The sequence below is a fragment of the Lontra canadensis genome, unplaced genomic scaffold, assembly GCF_010015895.1.
Source record: "Lontra canadensis isolate GAN:19392208 unplaced genomic scaffold, GSC_riverotter_1.0 scaffold4, whole genome shotgun sequence".
NCBI classification, from domain to species: Eukaryota; Metazoa; Chordata; class Mammalia; order Carnivora; family Mustelidae; genus Lontra; species Lontra canadensis.
The window spans coordinates 52,617,502-52,630,207 of record NW_022630998.1 but is presented as its reverse complement, the minus strand read 5'-3'; the positions used below and the strand labels follow the sequence as shown (position 1 = coordinate 52,630,207).

At 39.4% G+C, this 12,706-nt stretch overlaps 2 protein-coding genes across 4 annotated transcripts in view; one reads left to right on the top strand and one right to left on the bottom strand.

Annotated features, from left to right (window-relative positions):
* The window catches only part of DHX29 (DExH-box helicase 29), a 48,747-nt gene extending 37,075 nt beyond the window's left edge, over positions 1-11,672 (bottom strand). Inside the window, exons 1-5 of one of the 2 annotated variants that reach the window (XM_032850558.1) lie at positions 11,339-11,672; positions 4,865-4,938; positions 3,131-3,244; positions 2,100-2,229; positions 1,218-1,360 (exon numbers count right to left, since the gene is read on the bottom strand). In XM_032850558.1, the coding sequence (XP_032706449.1) occupies positions 1,218-1,360; positions 2,100-2,229; positions 3,131-3,244; positions 4,865-4,938; positions 11,339-11,519 (642 nt within the window). In that variant the 5' untranslated portion in view covers positions 11,520-11,672. The remainder of the gene's footprint in view (positions 1-1,217; positions 1,361-2,099; positions 2,230-3,130; positions 3,245-4,864; positions 4,939-11,338) is intronic. The other variant, XM_032850553.1, reaches the window with a different exon arrangement.
* A 102-nt stretch (positions 11,673-11,774) lies between these two features.
* MTREX (Mtr4 exosome RNA helicase) overlaps positions 11,775-12,706 on the top strand; it is a 111,146-nt gene continuing 110,214 nt past the window's right edge. The window contains exon 1 of one of the 2 annotated variants that reach the window (XR_004381753.1): positions 11,775-12,093. Coding sequence is in view for 1 of the 2 variants with exons in the window: in XM_032850489.1 (XP_032706380.1) it covers positions 11,960-12,093 (134 nt within the window). In the remaining variant the exon portion in view is untranslated. The remainder of the gene's footprint in view (positions 12,094-12,706) is intronic. The other variant, XM_032850489.1, reaches the window with a different exon arrangement.

Below are 12,706 nucleotides of genomic sequence, written 5' to 3'. Positions count from 1 at the left end.
AGGCAGAGAGGCAGGCAGAGAGAGAGAGAGGAGGAAGCAGGCTCCCCACTAAGCAGAGAGCCCAATGCGGAGCTCGATCCCAGGACCCTGGGATCATGACCCGAGCCAAAGGCAGAGGCCTTAACCCACTGAGCCACCCAGGCGCCCCTCTGAACATATTTTAAAGTGCACAATACTGCATTAACTATAGGCACTATGTTACAAAGATCTCTAATATATTCATCTTGTGTAACTGAAACCTTTAACAAGCAACATTTTCCCACATTCCCCTCTCCTCCCTTCAGCCTCTGGTAAGCACCATTCTATTCTCTTCTATGAGTTTGATTATTTGGGATACCTCACATAAGTGAAATCATGCAATCTTTATCTTTCTGTGACTGGCTTATTTCACTTGGCATAATGTTCTCCAGTTTCATCCACGTTTATAGAGGTTTTGCAATATGCAGGGTATTTTTTTTTTTTTTTTTTTTAAGATTTTACTTATTTGAGAGAGAGAGAGCTCACAAGCAGGAAGAGGGACACAGGGAGAAACAGCCTCCCCCCTGAGCAGGGAGCCTGACACAGGGTCAAGCCTAGGCCCCTGGGATCATGACCTGAGTCAAAGGCAGATGCTTAAGTGACTGAGCCACCCAGGTGCCCCATGATATGTTGGGTATTTAAGTGTAATGCCCTAATGAACTACCTTCTAGTATTTATTCATTACTTTCTGTAATCCCCTTCCACATGTATTTTGTAAAGGCCACATGACTTCTTTCAACCAAGGAAACATTAGCAGCAGTGATACAAGCTGGGGTTTATCACCTAGAAATACTTGTTCTTGGAAGCCAGATGCCATGCAGATCAAACCACTCTGCAACCACACATAAGGAAACCCAAGCTAGCCGCATGGGAAGAGGAATGCCTGGCTAGCCCCCAAAGAAACCATTTTGAATATTCAAGCCTAAGGAGATACCTTGTGGAACAGAAGTACTAACCAGCTGAGCCCAGTATGGACTCTAGAATCTAAAGAAATTAATTGTTCTTTTAAGCCACTACTTTTTTGGGTGGTTTGTTATGCAGCAACATATTACTGAAACAGTGACAGAAAAGCCTGGCAAAGCCATTAGTTATTTTTGAGAAGCAAAAATGTTATTGTAACCAGTATTTCTACTGGTGAACTGTTACATGTGTTTCATTCTGATTTTATACAACTTTAAATGTTTAATTTCTTAAATTACCTTAATCTTATTATCTTCTGGTTTTTTGGTTTTAGGCTGCAGTGGAGGTGAAACAGAGCCTGGTATTTGAGGAGACTGGAATTTTGGCCTACTTTTAGGTTGCTGTTCTTCAAATTCTTGACTGAATCCTTCAGGAAGTGCATCTTAAAAATGGGAATTAAAAAACCATTCATATGATACATAAACCCTTGCACATCATACATAAAACATAGACATACACATTCATTAAACATAAACTCTGCCTCGACAAAGAGCACCTAATTTTCTTCCACCCCTCATCTAGATTCTAAGACTAGAAATCCTATGATGAATCTGGCTTTATTCTCAAAGTAGGAGTGGAAACACTAATAAGTTGGTAGCTAGCCCACCTCTATTTGGCCATTTATTTTGCCCTCAATGTGTTAGACTTCTAAATTTTCAAAAAAGATCTGAACCCTTCCCAATTCCTTGGTTGCCTGTCACAGTATAAAGCAAGATCCTTACTCAGTCATACAAGCAATCTGCACTCTACGTTCTTGCAAAGATTACAACCTTAACCTTCTGGTTAAACAAATTTATCTAAAGTCAGATGGCCCAAATTTCTGAACCAAAACCAGGAAACACAGTCTGATAGGTTACAGGCAGGCAAACTTTGAGAATTTGTTGTATTAAGTGCATTGTAAAATGACTATTGACAACTAAAAGTAATGCACAAAATTTCTTCTGGCATGGACTACAATCTTTGAAAATATACCGTAAAGAATGAAGAAGAGTAAAGAACACTTGAAAAATAAGTAATTAGAAGAGAGAAAAAATTCAGAGATTGATACAAATGTCACAATTGCCAAAATAATTTCAAAAGGGTTTTAGAAACTGAAAGAATTTTATGACAATACTACTTACCATCTGAAAGATTTAAACAGAGCCAATCCAAGGCAGAATGGAGATCACCTCCCTGTAAAAGTGTGTTAGTCATGGCATCTTCAATGTCCTTAGTCTTAAATGAAAATGCCTGTAAAGCCATGTATAAATCCTATGAAAGGGAAATGAAGAAAGGCATTCTAATTTTATCTCCTTTTATTAGAAATTTTATTCTTCTACTCATTTTAAACCAGAAACTGATACAAATTTTAATTTCAAAAATATCTTTTTTCCCCCTTCTAGTTAGGAAAGTTAAATATGTTCACCAAATTGAAAATTGAAAACTATGGATAAATTTAAGACACTGCTCATATTCTCGCTATTCAAAGATACTGTTTGCAATGTAGTATGTTTCCTTCCAGTCATTTTTCTATGATTTTGTTAAAATAAAATTCACTTAATGTAACATAAGCATCTTCCCAAGTTATTAGAAACTCTTCATCACTTTTAATAGTTACATAATATACCATTGGGAAGATATATCATAATCTAATTACACAGTTTCCTACTGGGGACCACTTAGGATGTTTTCTTTTTCTTATTGTAAGTAGTGCTTCAATGAACACATTCATACATAAAGCAAAGCTACCTAAGGTACTTTCTAAAGCATGATCTTTACAGCTGGGCAGAACTGGGTTCCAATCCAGACTCGGCTTACTCTGCTAATTACCAACAACCTCCAGCTATAGCATCTGTGATCTTTCCAAGCCCTAATTTCTTTATTTGAAGAATGAGGCAAAGTACCTTCTGGTATCATGTCAGAGAGAAAGAAGCAAAGTGCCCACTACAGAGTCTAATATAATCTGGGGAATGTAATTTAGTTTTCACACCACCATTTAATGTGTGCTCTTGTATCTGGCCCAATTCCTTACCTATCCTTGCTGATGGAAATGATCTACATGAAATCTCAATGGAAGATGAAGAGGTCATTTTATCTTAACCATCTCACATGTGGACCGGTCTTAAAAATGCTCCATTAAAAATAAGGAACTTAAAAACAGTTTGCAAAATACCTGTAATTTTTTGGCAGTAAGTCTTCCAGAAATCACTCCCTTGTTATTATTTTGCTTTTTATGTTCATTTATCACTCCAATAATTCGTTGCTCTAGTTTGTGATTAATTACCACCTGTTGAAGCCAAAAAGGTCACATCAATTAGATTCTAAATTATTAAATACTATTTAATAATTAGAAAAAACAGTGTTCTATATCCTTGCCAACTTATCCAAGAATTTCAGTGAAAATCAGATAAAACAATTACTGTATTTTAGACTACCATTCATTGGACCACTTCTGTACTATATATTTAAGGAAAAATGTGACAGGGGTGTCCAGGTGGCTCAGTTGGTTAAGTGTCATGGAGTTAAGCATAAGCTCAGATCAAGATCCCAGGGTTCTGGGATCAAGCCCTGTTGGGGTTCCCGCTCAGCAGGGAGCGTGATTCCTTCTCTCCCCATGCCCTGCTATCTCTCTTTCTCTTTTTCTTCTTTTTCAAGATAAATAAAATCTTGAAAAAGAAGAAAAAGAAAAAAATGTGACATGGGAAAAGCAACGTGTGGCAAGAAAAAATTCTTTTAAAAACCCTCTTGAACCTGCATGTCTCAAGACATTGTCCTTGGATTGCTATTGTAAAGACTCCTAAACTTGATCCTAAACAAGCTGAATAAGAATCCTTGAAGATGGAGCCCAGAAATCTGCTTAAGGTAAGCCACCCCAAGCATACCGCTTGAAAGAATGGATGCTACACTAAAAAGACCTATAAGGTAAAAGTGAAATCTATATTAATAGTAATAATTAGGCTATGCAAATTCTTTTGGCTTCCAGAGTTTGATTCCTGATTTTCTGTTCCATATGTTCTTTCCATATTTTAGACCAAAGAATACATAAACATCTACCTACAAAGATACCATCTCTTGACCACATCTTTACTGAATGGCTATGATGAACTAAGCTCAAAAATATACTTCATGGGGCGCCTGGGTGGCTCAGCGGGTTAAGCCGCTGCCTTCGGCTCAGGTCATGATCTCAGAGTCCTGGGATCGAGCCTCGCATCGGGCTTTCTGCTCAGTGGGGAGCCTGCTTCCTCCTCTCTCTCTGCCTGCCTCTCTGCCTGCTTGTGATCTCTCTCTGTCAAATAAATAAATAAAATCTTAAAAAAAAAAAAAATATATATATACTTCATGAGGTCAGTCTAGCAGAGGAAAACAAAACAAAACAAAACAAAAACAAAAAACCCCCACAAAGATAAAATGTACACCAGCAGAGTAATTACTTAAAAAGGTGTATGAAAAAAATATGGAACCATACGGAAAATTGCTGAGTGATGAAGGACATCCTGGAGGTTCTAGAGGTGACAAATGGAGAAGGGGAAGTAGGTCTTTTTGAGCAGAGAGACCACTGACAAAAAGCCTGGAGTCATAAAATTATATGGGATTGGATGGAATAATGAGATCTGAACTAAAATTTTATGTGGAAAAGAATAACGGAGAGGAGGCTGGAAATGTCCACCAAATTAAGTCTGAAAGCATGGATATGCTATCCTTAGAAATTTGGATCTTATCTAGATCTTCCTTAATTTATTATGGGTTTTCAACATACATGTTATGATTTACTTCTGTTTAGTACAGATCAGCAATTAACTACTACAAAAAATTTAAATACCCCATAACTTTTATATTTAAGAATATATCTTTTTTTTCTTTTTCAAAGAGAACATTTCTTGAAATGACTCAAAATCTCAGTACTCACTTTCAAAATAGATTTATCCAGATTAGCAGGGCCACCAGAATCATTTGCAGAATTAAAACTATAAATTTTCGGACCTGTATATAACAGACAAAAAGTAGTCAAGGCAATTTAGTCATTAACAGCTATTACATTAATTTTCCTCTAAAAAATTGCTAAACATTAAATATTTTAGTTCTTTTTTCTCCACTTCACCAAGTAATCTATAAGTAGCAATATGGCCTCTAAATTTTCAAAAACATTTTACCAATTAGATTTCTCTAGGTCAACCAGTTACTTACAAGAGCAAAGGCCTGTACATTTTTTAAAATTAAATATATCTTCATCTTCATAGTTTCACAATCAGATGCTTTTCTGCCTGGCACTTAGCTGAAGACCTCTCTGAGGATACTAGATTCCTGGTAGAGACGGTAATTAATTTTAAAGAGAAACACTGCCCTAAGGTAAAAATGAGGTGGCAGTTCCTATCACCTTCTATTAATAGAGTCCAAGGTTGCTGTATTAGTTTCCTAGAACAAATTACCACAAACTTGGTTGGCCAAATACAACAGAAATATTCTCTCACTATTCTGGAGGCCAGAAGTCCAAAACCAAGTTGTCAACAGGCCCATGCTTTCTGCAAGCTCTAAACAAGAATCCTTTCTTGCCTCTTCTGGTTTCTGGTGATCCCAGGAGTTGCCTGCCTTTTCTGCCTCTTTTTTAACACATGGGGCTTCACCTGGTCTTATTCCCTGTGTGCCTGTGTCCAAATATCCCTCTCCTTTCTCTGGACACTATTCATTGGATGACTTCATCTCAAGATCCTTGACTAATTATATCTGTAAAGACCTTATTCCCAAATAAGGTCACATTCTGAGGTTCCAGGTGCAAATGAACTTAGGCGAGGGGAGAGGAATAGGGGAAATGGGACACTATTCAACCCACTACAGATGCCAACTCTGTTCCAGTCAACAGAAATGCTATACGTATCATCAGTTCTCTAACAATGAACCAAGAAGGAATAAATAGTATTAAAAGGTACTTTCAAACCTTTGGTCTCATGACCTCCATATGCTCTTAAAAATCAGTGACAATCCTAAATGCTCTCTGTTCATGTGAATTATGACACTGATATATATCAAACAATAAAAGGGAAAAATTTTTAAATATTCATTAATTCATTAAAAATAACAAACCCATGACCAGTTAATATAAACACTATTTATGAAAAATAACTTCATTTTCCAAATTTAAAAAATTGTTCTTCATTTTTGCAAATCTCTTACTGTCTGGATTTTGCTTTCAATTTTCTGTAGTACTATCAGGTAGCCATTGAAAAATACCACTGCATACTTGTGAGAAAATAACTACAAAAATGACAACATTTTAGACTATGGAGCTAATTCTGATCTCACAGAGTCCCAGCCAGAACCGTCTCAAGAATTCCACAGGATTACCTGAAACACACTTGGTGAACCACTGCTGCACATGAATAAGCCTAGAATCATATAATACCTACTTACTCTACTCTTATATATCTCAAAATAAGGTTTTGTTTTCTTTTTACTTTAAGAGAAATCTAAATATTAAATTTAAAAGTTGCTTATTATGATTTTAAAGGTCAAGAACTTTGATCTTTATTGACTTACATGAGGGTATTTATTTTAAGATGCTAGTTAATATAATCAGGCAATTTTAAACAAAAGTTGTTACCGTAACTATTTACATTTGGGCAGTCTGAACTAGAGACATTAGTGGTTCCCTGAATTACTACTATGCTAGAGTTATACAGAAAGTACCCAAGCTACCTAGAGTATGAAAAGACAGTGACAATTCTGACACAGTATGGTTAATTTCTTTATATTCTAGTCTTAGACTTTAATCTTATAACTTTCCTAATCAACTCATGCCAATAGTCATAAATGAGAGGACCTATCAGTAGTCCTTATCCATTTCTGTGAGGTCTCATCAGTGCAGTAAACTTGTTCACAAATTTAGCATACTAATTAGGGTTTACAAGTCCCAGAATTATTGTGGGGACCCAATTATAACCCTTTTGGAAAAGGTACAGATGGATGAGCAGTTTATAACCATAACTATATTGAGAAGCAGTTAAAGGTTGATGTGTTACTGATAGAGATGAAACTCTAAATTCCTTTAATAATTTTTGTTGTTGTTAGTAAAGACTGAAGTAAGCAGCAAGCTCTGAAGATTGCAGTAAGCTCTCATTTGCTTCCTGCAACCATTCCACCTAAGATATCCAATAGTATCACCTCCCTGAAGTCAGTTTACACTGAAATTTCTAGAGGGCAAATAAAAGAAGAGCTGAGTCCCTACAAAATCAGGAGTGGAATGTACACAAATACTGATGCACAGTCACTGGGTGTCAAGAAGTATCCTTAAACGTGGGTATATTTTTATTTTAATCAATATACTGAGGAAATGAAGCAACAATGAGATCTTGCCTCAGTGGTATCACCAATTAAATCAAGTAAACAGGTAAGGCTCTTTCTATTTTAAATTCTTCTTAAAACATGTTCAGTCAGCAAAATTTGAAGATTTTATGAGGCATTACCTATTATGAGTATCTACTATTGTCCCTGGAGGCATGCAGAGGCTACTAAAAAGACTGGACTTACTGAATTCCCTGATACTGCTCTAATTTTCTATTTGGTGATTCTTTGGTCTCCTTTCTGTCAGCTGCCAACTTTCCAGAATATCGGTCTAACAGCTCCCTACCAGCAGATTCAAATGTGTTACTTAAGAAAAACTTAAGGCACCAGAAGAAAACAGATACCCAAATGTATAAATTAGTAACCCTATTTTCAAATACAACTAAGGTGCACAGGATTTACGAGCTACTTTTCTTTGCTCCGTAAAGACCTTTTCCATAAACTATGGCTTTCCTTTTCACACAAAGGGAGTTACTGGAAATCTGATGGGAAGTAAGGATGTTAGTGTACAGTATCTCTAAGGCAAAAGTAGTATGGATTTTGAATTTATAAATTATATTTCACAGAATGCAACACATTATTGTCAAAAATAATAAAGTTGAAGCACAGAAAAAGTGATTTCCTCAAGATGACTCAGCTAATTAAAAAAAAAAAAAAGCATCAGCCAAAAATCAATTTCTTATGGCCCAAGACTCTTTCTTTCATAACATATTCCTGCCACCCAGGCGTCCCAGGACCATTTTCTTAATCCTCTCTGAAACTTAGTCAGTAGGGCTACTATAAAAAAGCACTACGGTTGGGTTAGAATAACAGAAATGTATCCTCTCACATTCCGGAGGCCAGAAATCTGAAATTGAGGTGTCGACAAGCAGAGCCAAACTCCCTCTGAAGGGTCAAAGGAAGAGTTTACCTCATGCTTCTCTCCTTGCTTCTGGTAGCCTTTGGCATCCCTTAGCTTTCAGATAGTCATCTGCTCCTTGTGCCTCTTTAGTTATTGTCCTTCAGTACATGTTTGTGTGTCCAAATTTCCCCATTTTATAAGGACACCAGTCATATTGGATTAGGACCCATCCTAATGACTTCATTTAACCTTGATTAAAAGGTCCCATTCTCATTCTGAGGTACTGGGGATTAGGACTTCAAATATCTTCTGGCAATTTAACCCATACACTTGGTGTATGTATTTGGAAAATGTACATAATAATACCTCTTTCATTGTATTGTTAAGAGAATGAGGTGCGATCATTAAAATGCTTATTGCAAACTACACTATTTTAATATTTCTCAGAATCTTTTATTGTGATATTTTGTTTTTTTTATTATTTAATTTGTCCACCCTTATTTTCCTTTTCCTTATTTCTCCTTGTCTCTTATCCAAGAAAAATTTTTAATGACTATATGCAGCACTGGAACAGACATGGAGGTATATTAATACATACCCATGAAACAATTTCTACCTCCTAAAATTTTGTGGGGTATTTCCTCACATACAACAGGCAAGACCTAGACATCAAAAAGAATGATTCAAATAACAATGATAAATGAGCTGTGCATACAGAAGAATTTAAAAAGTAGTTGACATCTGGGGTGGGTGTTACAGGATTTTGGAAGACAGTGTTTAGGATAGGTGGCATTTCATTAAGAGAAAATGGCAAGAATACAGGAGGAGAAAGTCACTAACTGCATTTGAACAATGAAAATACCCCAGATTTGCTATAGGTGAATATAGGAATTAGTACAAAGGCTGGAAAAAGGGTCATAGGTGCTAGGTGAATGGTATGGACTTTATCACAAAGTCAGTGAAGATGCTGTGGAAGAAACTGAGAAGTGCTATGAACAAAGCAGCATTTCTCCAAGATAAATCTGATGCTTGAATGCAGGACAAACTAGAGGAGGAAAAATAACAGAGCTGGGAAGACCCATCAGAAGGCTTTGTTGGTACTCCAGGAATTCATGAGTGCCTAGATAGGAGTGAACACCACAGAAGAAAAGTGAAAATGGTGTACACAGAAGATAAATGAGTCAAGACTGCATGAAGCTGGGTAAGAGATTACACATGAGGAAGAAAGGAAGGCATTGAAAGTAACTACTAACATTGGATAAAGAGGAATGTGGGAAAAAAGGAAACAAGAAATCAAAAGAGCCAGCGTGGGGAGGAAATAGTTTAGTATCACTTGAGTAAAATTTGAGAGGCTTGCAAAATAGGGCCAAAAGGTCCAAGTAAATATAGAAATGGCTGACTTGGGATTAGAATAGAGACCAGGACTGAACAGATTGAGGAGTCATGTACAAAGGACAAAACAATTAGTAATGGAGTACTCGCCTACAAAGGCTATAAAGAGAGAATTACACTGTCATAAACTACTATGAGGATCGCATTTTAGAGCAGGAGGAATGGGAAGACAAAGATTATAACAAATTATTAGAGTTGCAAGAATTCAGAGGAATATGAGGAAAAGAATGCAAAAGAGGCTGATTGAGAGGGAAAGTGCTAAAGAGTAACAGTCTAAGTGAAATTCTATGTATCTCTATTTATAGGCATTTTATCTTTGCAGTTAAAAATATTATAAATTGTAGGCAGGAACTCTTTCTGCCCATGGGTCCTGTCCCTGTGCTTTAATAAAATCACCTTTCTGCAACAAAAAAAAGTTATAATAAATGTAGGGCAAAGAATTATTGACCTATCTTCTATGTGAAAGTTTGGTGGGGGTCAACTTCTTCAGTCTCATCCTCTCTTCAGCAATGCTTACATTCCAGGACTACCTCGAAGACCCAAGCTCCCTCCTCACTGAAGATCTTTGCACACAGAGTTCCCTAACTCTGCCAAGAATACTACTTCCCCCATCCTTTACAAAGTTAACTGCCTCCTGATCTGTTTTTCAAAGAGACCATGTAAGACCCCTCCTTCTCCCCAGTAAAAATTAGGTTATCTTGTTACATTTTCTTCCTTAGCTTTTCTGTGGCACTTAATAAGTATAATACAGGTGTGGTTATTTAATGCCTCTATCCACCATTACATTAGCAAGGTCCATGAAAGGTGATGTGTCCCAGGGCCCCTGGGTGGCTCAGTGGGTTAAGCCTCTGCCTTGGGCTCAGGTCATGATCTCAGGGTCCTGGGATCAAGCCCAGCATCTGGGCTCTCTGCTCAGCAGGGAGCCTGCTTCCTCCTCTCTCTCTGCCTGCCTCTCTGCCTACTTGTGATCTCTGTCTGTCAAATAAATAAAATCTTAAAAAAAAAAAAAAAAGAAAGGTGATGTGTCCCAATTGCTCATCCCACCCCTAACATCATGAAACACAGGGGTATCTGTATATACAATAAACACAGTATCTATATACGCAATAAATCTGTGTTGGACGAATATTTCAGTAAAAACTACAAGCAAACAAGCTAAGCAGAACAAAACAGAGCACACCTGTTTATCGTTTAGAATCAGTTGTAATAGGGGCCTGCTCATCTGTAGCCAGAATCAGCAATCTGAGTTATCAAACCAAACTGCACAGTACTCCAAAACAGTATGATTATGGTAAACATCGGAGATAATTCCACTATAGATTATACCCATATTCCGTGTGTTAGTACTGAAATTCTTACTACAGATTTTTCCACAACACGTGAAAACACTACACCCTGGCTGAAAATGCTATGAAGAGCAAGTACAAAATGGGTCTGTCTGGCTCCAGGAGGTTAGGAACTCCACACCCTACCGCTGCATCAGCCTAGCTAGTATATAGGTGGTGGCTCGGGACGGATCCCTGCTGAGACAGGAGCAAATGCAATTTTTATTCCGTTCTCGAAGAAGGAAAAAGGGGGCGGAGGGGTTAGGTGGGAGACGCCAGGCTGCAACAGGGCTACTGTCATAATTTGGGAGGCCCCAACAGCTTACACTGACCTAGAGTAAGGCCACCAGATAGGCAACTAGCAGCTCCAGGTGTGGGAGATAACAAATTTTGAGACCTAGGGCCCGCCCAAGTTGCGCCGGCTTCTCCCTTGGAACAGCAGCAGCTGCTCGGGGTGGAAAGCCTGGGGCCCCAGTACCGCTCGTACCTTGCTTGACTCGGGGCTCCCTGGTGCAAGCGGCAGCGGCGGGGGGCGGCCTGGCCCCGGACTTCTTGTTTTGGGCCTCCCCAAAAGCTCCGGCCTCGGCGGATTTGGCTCTGGAAGCAGACACTGCGGCCCGGACCGCTGCGGCTCCCGGTGCCTTGTGTTTCTTGTTCTTGCCTCCCATGTTTCAGCTCTGGCAAAGGGAGCCTCGGTCCCCGTCCCGGAACTACCGCAGCACCGCCTCCAAACGCTCTTTACATTCCCCGGGTCCCACGCCGCCAACCTGCGTCCTCCATCCGGGCTCCTCGGGCCGGGGCGGCCGCTGCCTTACAATTGGTCCGACTCACTACGGTTCCGCCTCCTCCCCGCCCTCTAAGTGTCTGCGGCGTGCCGGGCCTTCTCTCCACGCTCCCTGTTTGAGCTAGGGAGCGGGCCGCTCCGTAGTGGTCGGAAAGGAAAAGTCGGAAGAGAAGAAGTCAAGGAATTATTCTGGGGGATGGGGTTGTATGACTAGACTACTTTTGTCTCCCAGGGGCGACAGCTGAAGCTTCCCTTGGAGTCGCTGTCGGTGCGCTCGCAGAGCATCGTGGGTAAGAGGGAGATTGGGTCTCCTAGCTCCGGAAGATGGCGGACGCTTTCGGGGATGAACTGTTCAGCGTGTTCGAGGACGACTCGACCACGGCGCCCGGAACTAAAAAAGACAAGGAGAAAGAAAAGGGGAAATGGAAGGGGCCTCCAGGGTCTGCGGAAAAGGGCGGGTAAGGAAGATGTCAGGAGGTTTTATTTTTGTTTTTGTTTTTTTTTCTTTCCTCAATGCTGAGGGGAGAAAATACAACGTTCTTTCGTAGACCATGAGCACCTGGAGTGTACATTGAGTGGCGTCGGCAAGTGTAGGGGTTTGGGGGAAAATGTTGAGGGGGGAGGAAGACTGTTGGTTTGGTGAATCGGGATTTTGGCGGTCCCCAGTGTCCGCATGAAGCGTTGAGCGTCTGCCACTGCAATTCCTTAACGCCTGGGTTGCTGACTACGCCGGTGTGCGCCATGAGGTAGGGAGGAGAGATGGGAGGTAAGGTATTTTTTAGGTTTGTACCCCACGATACCTGGCACAGTCTTTAAATGAGACTAATGACCAGTTCAGCAAAGGGTTAAGAAGCTTAGAAAACGTGACTTGGATTGACTTGGTGCTGGCAAACAGCCGCAGGAGAAGGGAGAGAAATTTAATCTCGACGCTTTCGTTTTTTGCCCATAAAAATAACGTGAGAGTGCCTACTACTGGGATTGTGAGGATTAAGTGAGATAATATACGTTAAGCACCTAACGGGGCTTAGTACGTAATACATTGTCAAAAGCTGGTTATCGTTGAGTTTACTA